Raw genomic sequence first — 9,402 nt, 5'->3', positions numbered from 1 at the left:
TCTCGGCCGTTTTGCACCAAATTTGTTGCAGCAGCAAGGCCGGAGAGTTTGCCTCGACTCCCCTCACTACCAAAATAAATGCACAGGGCAGGATTGTTCCACTGAGCAGCCGTGACTGGGGAGAGAGAAGAAGGAAGGAGATGGTACGTGCCGACAGCTCTAAACTGATTGCGGTGAGGATTGCTATGTATGAGAGAGTTCAGGGGGGAAAGAGGAGCAAGTCACAGAGGCAGCCGAGGATCGCAGGATGGCCAGAGCCAAGCTGAAGAATTCCCCWTCGGAGAGCAATTCCCGTGTCAAAACTGTCCCACCTGCGACCACGGAAGATGTCCACGGGGTGAGCCCCTTGTTACCGTCTCGGAGGATGGGATCCATGGGGAGTGATGTCGGACAAAGGTATTGCAGGACTGCAGTGGTGCGTGGGGAGGGCGGGAGGGGGAGGCAGCACCTTTTATCTTTTAAATTAGGAGAGGATTAGTGCCTCCGCGGGCTGGAGGGGTGGTGGATCAAACCCTTCCGATAGCGGTGTTAAAGAGCCACGCCAGCTCCAAAGTTGTGTTATGAAATAGGGAGCTGGAGCAGAAGAAAACCAGTTCCTTTTAATTTTTTATAAGTGCTTCTTGATTTTTTAATTTTTTTTTTTAATATGCCTGAAGCATGTCTRAATGGTGGGGCTGCCACACACCACTGTGAACTCGCACTGCACCTTCCCTGTGCAGCAGAAACCCAAAGATTATTTACTCTGCTAACGCCACGCACTGTACATAAACACCATGTTTGCATGGCAGGAGAGATGCTCGGTCCCCCGCCCGAGCAATCATTTATTTGTAACTGCAATAAAAAAAAAAAAAAAGCTGCCGTAGGAAATACTGCAGCCTTCCCGCAAGCACACAGCCGAGCGTAGAGCAGGGAAGGAGCTGTTTTTCAGGAGGATGAGAAGGCTTTGCGCTGCGCTGGGATTTCAGTGATTCAGAAGGAGCCAGGTCCCTTAGTTACGAGGAGGATGCATTTGTCACTAAYTCAACCCTCGTTCTGTTCGTTCCATTTTCTGTTTCATCCTTCTCCGCCATCCACCCGGCCCTTGAACCCACCCGTGCCGCCTCCCCTCACCTGTGCCTGTGTGCTGTGCGCCTGCCGGGCTGCGATCGGTGCGAACCAGCGCGGCAGGAAAGCTCCTGCTCGGGGCGGAGGGGTGGAATTTCACTTGTTTGGCTTTAGACCGGAATGAATTAACGCCTCAGCTTCTGCCTCTTGGCATATCTGGGGGGAGGGTGGCACGGAGCCAGCAGCGGCAGCTGCGGTGCCCGCTGGGGAAGCCGAGGAGGGCGGTGCGCGCTGCGGGAGCACCGGCGCGGCCGCTGCCGGCCACATGCTTGGGTCTCCAGGGCTGGCTGGCAGAGCCCTGGCGCCCTCCGGGAGCTGCGGGTGCGTGTTCCTGGTGCGGTGTGGCGGCTCCAGATGGCACCGGGGCTCGGCGGGGTAAAGCTGGCACCGGCTGGGTGCTGCCTCCGACCGCGCCAGGCAGGGCTCGCAGGAGGGGAGGCTGAGAGTGACCGTGGGGTGGGTGCAGAGGGGCTCTGGAGYTGGTTTGGATAGTCTGGATCTGCTCCCAGTGCTGCTGTGGTCTGGTTTTGTGCCAGTGGATATGTCCTGGGGGTACCCGAACCTCTGAGGGCACATCCTGGTGGCAAAACCTTTGGAGCAGGATCGCTTCCTCTCTGTGCCCTTCCAGGTTCTGCTGTGCCCCCTCAGGGCAGTGCTGTGGTCAAACCAGACGTGCTGTGGCCAGGAAAATACAAAAATCCAGCTGGGAGATGGTTACAAACCCATCCCGAGCCCTGCTGACCAGCGGTGATTGAACAAGTGAGAGGGGTTTGGTGGATCCCAGCCCGAGTTCAGGGGGACAAACCTTCATCCAGGGCTGACCCTCCTCATCTCTTGAGGGAGCACAGCACGAAGCAGGGATGCTGCAGGGCACTGTTGGGTCTGGGGGGCAGCAATTCCAAAAAATCACAGCGCTGCGGTGTTTCTGTGGATCCTCTAGACAAGGCCACTGTGCAGAGCACACCGGGGTGCCACAAAGCTGTGTAAAAAACCCAATTCCCTGGGTTTCATTGGAATTTTAGGTGTTTTGCTGCAATCTTGTTGYAAGAAGCTGCCGCTGTGAGGTGGAGAAGTTGAAGGAACACTTTGACGCCCCGGTGGCGGCGGGCAGAGCTGCAGCCGGCGCGGTCCGGGCTCCCCAAAGCCGGGCTTTGCTCCTTCCCCGGGCGCTGCTTCTCCCAACAATGAGCCGGCAATTAACACTGAGATTCCTGCGCTTCTCTTTCCCTGCTGCCACAAAGGCAGCACGATTGGTTTGGGAGTGATGAATGGGTTTGGGATGAWTTTGAGATGCTCCATCTCCCAAAGGCAGACACAAGCACCGAATTAGAGGATTGTTACCGAGTTATTGGCTGTTCCTGGGAGCTGGGAGCGGATTTCCAGGTGATGGAGGAGGGAGGTGTGTGCCACCCGGTGTTCTCAGGGATGCAAATGATGCCTCCSGATGATTGAAGCCAGCGAAATTTATTCTCACCTACTTTATTTACCTCCTCACTCCSTCTCTGAGTCACTGCGGCATCTCAAAGCTTTTAGGGGTTCCCAGTCAAAACAGGAGGAAAATATTTGAATTCATCTGAGGAGAAACCGCTCCACAGCTTGGAAGTGAAGAAGGGGAATTCTGGGCTGGCTCTGGGCATCCAGAACAGAGATATTTTCCTGTTTCTGTGGCCTGACCAGCCCAGGCTGTCCATGTGAAGGTGTCTCCCACCAAAGAGCTTTGGAGCTGCTTCTGCGTGTCAGGATTGCTGTGAGATGGGGATGGAGCTCGGAGCCTCCTGGCAGTGCCAAGGTGGGCAGGCCCAGCTACAGAGCTTCTGTCTGGGCTTTGAACCTGCCCTGGCACCGGCTGATGGAGGCTGGAGCAGGGCAGGAGAGGCGATGTCGGGTTTTTCCTGAGGTGGGTTTGTCCCTCGTGTTGGGAAAGGGAAAGGTGCTGGGAATCAGAGCTCCCCGCTGCTCTGTGTGCTCGGAAGGAGCTGCTGGCGGGGGGCAGGACACGTAAATATCTGTTTGGATCCCATTTCACGGGCTGGAGATGTCCCAGTRACACCGGAGCYGTGGSTTTAGGAACACAAACACGAGATAAGCTCGTCCTGTTTGTGCGGCCCCGCTGGAAGCTCTGGCCACTGCCTGTCCTGGGGCACGGGGGAGCTCCAGAGGGATTGCAAAYATTCCCGGTTTGGTTTGGAAGCTCTGCCCCGGGGCTTGGCAGGGCTCTGTGTCCCCTCCTTGCCCCGCAGCTCTTTCTGTGTTTGCGGAGCTGCCGATCACAGCAGCGGGAGCTGCCGAGCTTTGGGCAGGGATTAGCKTTGGGCAGGGCTTTGCTCCGGGGCTGGACTGCCTTCAAAGCTGTCCCAGCTGCCTCAGGACCGCTCCTGCTGGGTTTGAACATCCCACTGGACGTTTCTGGGTTTCTTTAGGTGCCAAGTGCAGGGTTTGATGGCTCTCAGGGTGAATAACTTTTTCCTCTTGTGCCCATTCCCTCCTGTCCTTTCTCTGCCGGTCCCAGAGGAGCCTGGCTGCTCCTTTCCCAAAACACCAGCTGGATCCTTCCCTCCCTTCCTTTCTCCTTCAGGCTGCACGCTGCCACCCCCCTCACCTTCCCTCGTCTCTCGCTTTGGGATATTTTTGGCAGGAATAAATGGGACTTTGCTTCAGCCCCGTTTCAGTCAATGAGGTGTCTGGAGTCTCCTCAGGGGGGAAGAGCAGCGCTCTGCTAGGCCGGGTTTAATGCGGGGTTCTTGGAGGTGAAACGCTCCAGAGAGTGCAGAATTCACCCAAATGTGTCTGAAAATAGAATTTCTGACCAATCGATGTTTGTTCCCCCCAGGGGCAGCCAGGTATTAACAAACAGGTCTTGCTGAATGTGGGTTTTTTCGCCTGACATTTGCACAYGAATGACCACAGAAAGGTCCAGTCTGGCCAGTGAAACCACAGCAGGAACCCCCGGGTGATGCTCCCCATGGGGCACAATCCCCTGCTGAGCCATTGCCCTGCTGCAGAATTCCCTCCTGCGGGGATAATAAGGCAATTTATTTATTTTTAACATCTTTTAACAAAAGCTTTTCTCAGCATAGACCTTTCAGGGCCCTCACTCTGTCCTCTGCAAATGCCACAGACTGGGGCAGCTCTGGCTGGGGTGATTTTGGGCAGGGGAAATGCTGTGCAGGGCAAGAGCTGTTTGCCCTGTGGGCATGGGGCTGGTGCCAGAGGGAGCAGGGTGAGGGTTGGGGTGATGCCATCCCACAAACTGGGTGCTGAGGGAGCAGGGTGAAGGTTTGGGGTGATGCCACCTCCAAAACTGGGTGCCAGAGGGAGCAGGGTGAGGGTTTGGAGTGATGCCACCCCCTAAGCTCAGTGCTGGAGGGGAGAAGAGTAAAGGTTTGGGGTGATGCCATCCCCCAAACTGGGTACTGAGGATGCAGGCTGAGGGTTGGGGTGATGCTACCCCCGAAATTGGGTGCCAGAGGGATCAGGCTGAGGGTTTGGAGTGATGCCACCCCCCAAACTGGGTGCCGAGGGAGCAGGGTGAGGGTTGGCAGTGCTGAGCTCTCCTCCCACRGCTCTCGGTGCCCCAGATAGCTCTGACAGGCACACGCCATGCTCAGCTCGGGCTCTGCTTTATTTTCGGCTCCTCGCTGCCATCAGGTCCCATCAGGGCACACGATGGGCACGTTCCTCCCCCAGGGGAGGCTTTCCTGCTGGCTCTGTGAGTGGCACCCTCTGGGAGGGTCTGTGGCACCTCCAGGTTGGGCACAGCCCTTCCTGCACGAGCACCAGTCACTGGTCAGGGCTGTGGGCACTGGTTCAGCTCAGCAAGGGCAGGGATTTGTGCCACAGCAGCCTGGGCACCTGCAGGGCCCTCCTGCCCAGCCCTGGCAGTGCCTGCCCTCCTTATCTGCCTCAAAGGAGGATGTAAACGGGTGGGATCGGTCCCTTCTCCCAAGGAACAATCACCAGGAGAAGAGGAAATGGCCTCGAGTTGTGCCAGGGGAGATTTTGTTTGGATTTGGGGCAAAATTTCTTCACCCAAAGCTTTGTCCAGCCCTGGCATGGGGGGAGTCCCCATCCCTGGAGGGGTTTAGATGATGTGTGGTTGTGGTGTTTGGGGCTCAGCAGTGCTGGGGGAACAGTGGGATTTGATGATTTCAGAGATCCTTTCCAACCTGAATTATTCTGTGGCTGATCCTGGGAGTGGCACAACTTTCTGGAAGGTGTCTGCAGGCCAGGCTGGACCTGGGGCTGGGCACAGCGTGCCTGGCTGCTGCTGTGCTGCTGCAGCACTGGCACCGTGCCTGCTGCTTTCCCTATTTTGTGGGGTTAGTGGGATATGGGATCTGCGGGGGGATCTGAGGGAAGGCTCTCCTGTGACCTGAGCAGCCCCTGGAGAGGTGGCAGAGCCCGCAGTGCCCGTGAGCAGCCTCCAGCCCGCCCAGGATGGACACCCACCCATCCCCCAGTGGGCACCTCTGCAGCSCTCAGCGGTGCTTTCCATGTGCCCACCGGCTCAGTTCCCCCAAACCCGGGGTGCTGGAGGCTCAGACCCCTTCCCTGGGGTCACCCCTGCTCCATCCCACAGCAGAATGGGGCTGCCCTTCCCTCCCCTCTTGCACGGGTCTGTGAACAGACCTGCGCCTTCCCCTTCCTCTCGCTCGCTCCTTCTCCCCCTCTTCACTTTCTTTTTTCATCTCCTCCCATCTGTCCCTCTCACATGGGGCTATTTCGGGCTGAGTTTCTCACTGTCAGTGTGGCAGGAGCCGTGGTGCAGCTCCTGCCTCGGGAGGCTGATCCTCACCGAGATCCTTCCCAGGCCCTCACCTCGCCTGGCTCATCCTCAACCCCCTTTTCAGGAGGAAAAGGCATTAAATTCTTCCCAGAGCCAGGGGAGGAAGCCATCAGATTTAATACCTTTCCACCCCAGTCTTGAAATGCCTCTGAGCCCTGCAAGTGGTTATTAAAGCAGCCAGGAGCCAAGAGCGGTGTTGGCAGGTCATTACTTGTGTCTTTGTAACTTCCAGAGGCGTCAAGTCAAGGCAGGATTTTTTATTTTTTTTTTGTTTGTTTGTTGGGGAATGATGGCTGTGAATTGAATAGGAAATGCACCACCAGGAGTGAATTTTTAATGCTTTTCATTTACCAAAAATCCGTGAGACAGCGGTGGAATTGGCTGGGAGGGGAGCAGGTCCTTACATGAGCTGTGCTGCTCTCTCCCTCTGAGCAATTGGGACACAGGGACAGCCTCAAATTCGGCCTCAAATTACCAATTTATCAAACATCAAATCAACGTGTCAAATCATCAATTATCAACTTATCAAATATGCATGAGGCACACGAGCTGAATGCCACCCAGATCCTGCAGTGCCAGGGCAGGGCTGGAGCTGGAGCAGAGTGGGCAGGATGAGGTGGAAGGTTCTGCTCAGCCCAGGAACTGCCTCAAAGCATGGGTGGGCAGGTGATTGCTCTCTTTTTTACATAAGAGAGGTTTATTCTGGCTCTGTTCTAATAATAAACSTGCTTTTGTCTGCTCACCTTCTAATGAAACCTCCCCCTCGTGCGAGGGGCTGCGGTGAAAGGTGGGGGCAGAGCGGTGAAATTCCTTCCTCCTCTGCTCCTCTCCTCTCTGTCACCCTCCTCTGCTCTGCCCTTGTGCCTGGGACATKCTGGGTGTGCCAGCTGGGCACTGGGCACTGCTTTTCATAGGTGGGCAAGTGACTTCAAGCCTTCCCTGCCCAGGGACAGCTCCTCTGTCCCAGCCCCTGGGACCTGGAGAGGAGAAAAGATTGTTTGGCGTGAGTATTTCCCATGGAAATGGGATGAGTCGAGGTTTTTCTGCACCCACTGAGCCAGATCTGGATGAAATAAAAAGGTCAATTTGAAGCAGATTATCAAAAACGCATTAAAAGCCAGCGTAACCTTTCAGACTCCATTAAATGGCTTTGGTTCTCTATGCTGTAAATCACTGCTAAAGTGGTTTGGGGATCTGGAAAGYGGCTGTTTTCCAGATGAGATTTGGAATGATTTTTAGTTTTCTTGGAGAAATCTCYGTATTTCCTCAGCACCTGGACTGTTGATGAGAATTTGGGTGCCTGGTGGGAAGGAGGAGAGGTTTCAGTGGGACACCCTTCTTTCCTCTGTGATCAACACAGCAAAATTCACTCATTTGGAAGCCAAAAACCACCTTTTTGTAACAAAAAAAAAAAAAAAAAAAATTGTTTCATTGCTTTAACCACGGCACAGAGTGGCCAGAGCCAGCTTTGGGGAGGTTTCTGTCTGTCCATCCCTCTGGAATCCCTTTTGTTCGTGGTGCCTTTGTATGAGCGAGGTGTTCATTTCTCTGGTGAGCTCATGGCTCTGGGGAAGGAATTTTGGGAACCCCCCTGGTTCTCCAGAGCTTTCAGGGCCTTCAGAACCCCCTGCTCCGTGTGGTTTTTGGCTTTCAGGAGGGCTGTTCCACCTGAAATCAGCTCCTGCTCCTCCCGGCTGCCAGCTGGCACTGGATTAGGAGAAAACCCAATCATTTGCTGAACCTTTCCCCGTGAACATCTCGGTGAGCACGAAAAGCTGCTGTTCAAAATCAAACACGGGCAGAGGGGCTCGAGCAGCYCCCGCTGTGAACGTGGGATAATCCAATTTATTGGCTGTGCCGGGCTCTGCTCTGCAGCTGGAGGGGAAAATCGGGGATTTTGGGCAGGAATAAATGCCAGGGCTGCCCCAAGGAACAGCACAGCTGAGAGAGCCACTCCAGGGCTGGCTCTGGATGTGAGAGGTGGAATCAGAAACCACTCGGGTGTGAAGTGATGGAATGAGAGTTGCAGGAGGAAGCTGGGAATGGGCAGGGAAAGGGGGAAGATGGAAGGATGGAACAAGTGAGGAGCTGAGCCCAGGGAGGAAAAGGCCCTGGGGAGATCTTTACCACCCTCCAGTACCTAAAGGGGCTCCAGAAGTGCTGGAGAAGGACTTTGGACAAGGGCCTGAGGTGACAGGACAAGGGGGAATGGCTTCTCAATGACAGAAAGCAGGGTTAGATTAAATATTGGGAAGAAATTCTTCTCTGTGAGGTGGGGAGTGCCCCTGGATCCCTGGGAATGTCCAAGGCCAGGCTGGAGCACCCTGGGACAGTGGAAAGAGCAATGAGCTCCTCCCTGCAGCCTCCACACAGAGCAGAGCCCAGGAGCAAAATAAATCCCATCCCAGGGAGGCTGGTCTGAGAGCTGGGGGATGGATCAGCTTCCTTTGGATTCGTATTTCTGGTGAAATGGGAATTTATTGCTTTCATTTGGTTTGAACTGTGCTCGAGCGCTGYGGACTCATAAAGCAAAGGCAAAACCAAGAAAAATCTTCACGCTCTGCAGCGGCCCCCGTGGCTTTGATGATATTTCCTGGTGTCCCCAGCTCGCTGTAAATCAGGAAAGGGGACAGGGCACTGCTGGGACAGGGAAGGGCTCAGGCTCAGGCAATGATGGGGATGTCCTGAGGAGACCATCGCTGCTCCCAAGGGTTTCTTTCCCTTTGCAGCGTTTCCCTTTTCCCTTTTTCTGTAGTTGCTGTGTTTCAGAGCCCTGTCTGTCCGTCTGTCTGTCTGTCTGGGGGATGTACAGTACACCAGCACAGGTCCTTTGCCTCCCACCCACTCTCTGTGTTCCTTCTCCCCCTGCCTCGAACTCCTCATCACCCTCATTGTTCCTCATTGCCATTATTTGATTTACTCTGGTTTTATCTTCCATTCTATTTTATTTTCCCTTCTCTGCTCATCACCCATGTCTGTCAGACCAGCCTAGCACAGACACAACGCTGATTTCCCAAAAACACCAATCCTTCAAAGCCTCATTTCTCTGCGCAAATCGTGGCACTGAGCAGAGGCAGAGCAGCCATTATTAAAAAATTAAAACAAGGCATAAACCCCATTTTTATCCACGGACACGAGTCCCTCCAGGGGATTTACACCAGCAAAGCCAGCAGAACATGCCAGGGAGCAGAGCGGGGACAGTCCCAGGCGTGCTGTGACCCCGCTGTCCCCGGGGCGCTGGYGTTCCCTCACCCTGTGTGCTGCTCTCGCTCTGTAGGCCCCACGCCGAGGATTTCAGCGCGGATTCCTCCTTCTCACAGTAAGTTCTCCGCGGGCGTTTGTCGGTGCTGCAAACGGGGAGGGACGGGGCCGTCACTCGCCAGCCCTGTTCTGCAGAGAGCAAAAAACCCCTCGGAATTTGGGGTGCTCGGGCACGTGGTGAGATGGGTTTTTTGGGCAGTTGCTGCTGCTGAGGATGGTGGTTGGGCTTGGCTTTGAGCTGCTGTGGGTTA

At 55.2% G+C, this 9,402-nt stretch overlaps 1 protein-coding gene across 2 annotated transcripts in view; it reads left to right on the top strand.

Annotated features, from left to right (window-relative positions):
• The first annotated feature begins 247 nt into the window (after positions 1 to 247).
• KCNT1 (potassium sodium-activated channel subfamily T member 1) overlaps positions 248 to 9,402 on the top strand; it is a 35,250-nt gene continuing 26,095 nt past the window's right edge. For both annotated transcript variants that reach the window (XM_057380870.1, XM_057380871.1), the window contains exons 1-2: positions 248 to 396; positions 9,168 to 9,209. In XM_057380870.1, coding sequence (XP_057236853.1) covers positions 248 to 396; positions 9,168 to 9,209 — 191 coding nt within the window. The remainder of the gene's footprint in view (positions 397 to 9,167; positions 9,210 to 9,402) is intronic.

This window comes from Malurus melanocephalus, unplaced genomic scaffold (genome assembly GCF_030028575.1).
Source record: "Malurus melanocephalus ecotype Western Australia unplaced genomic scaffold, MMel_1.1 scaffold_474, whole genome shotgun sequence".
Classification (NCBI taxonomy): Eukaryota; Metazoa; Chordata; class Aves; order Passeriformes; family Maluridae; genus Malurus; species Malurus melanocephalus.
The sequence above is the reverse complement of the archived record's forward strand: the minus strand, read 5'-3'. Positions and strand labels throughout refer to the sequence as shown.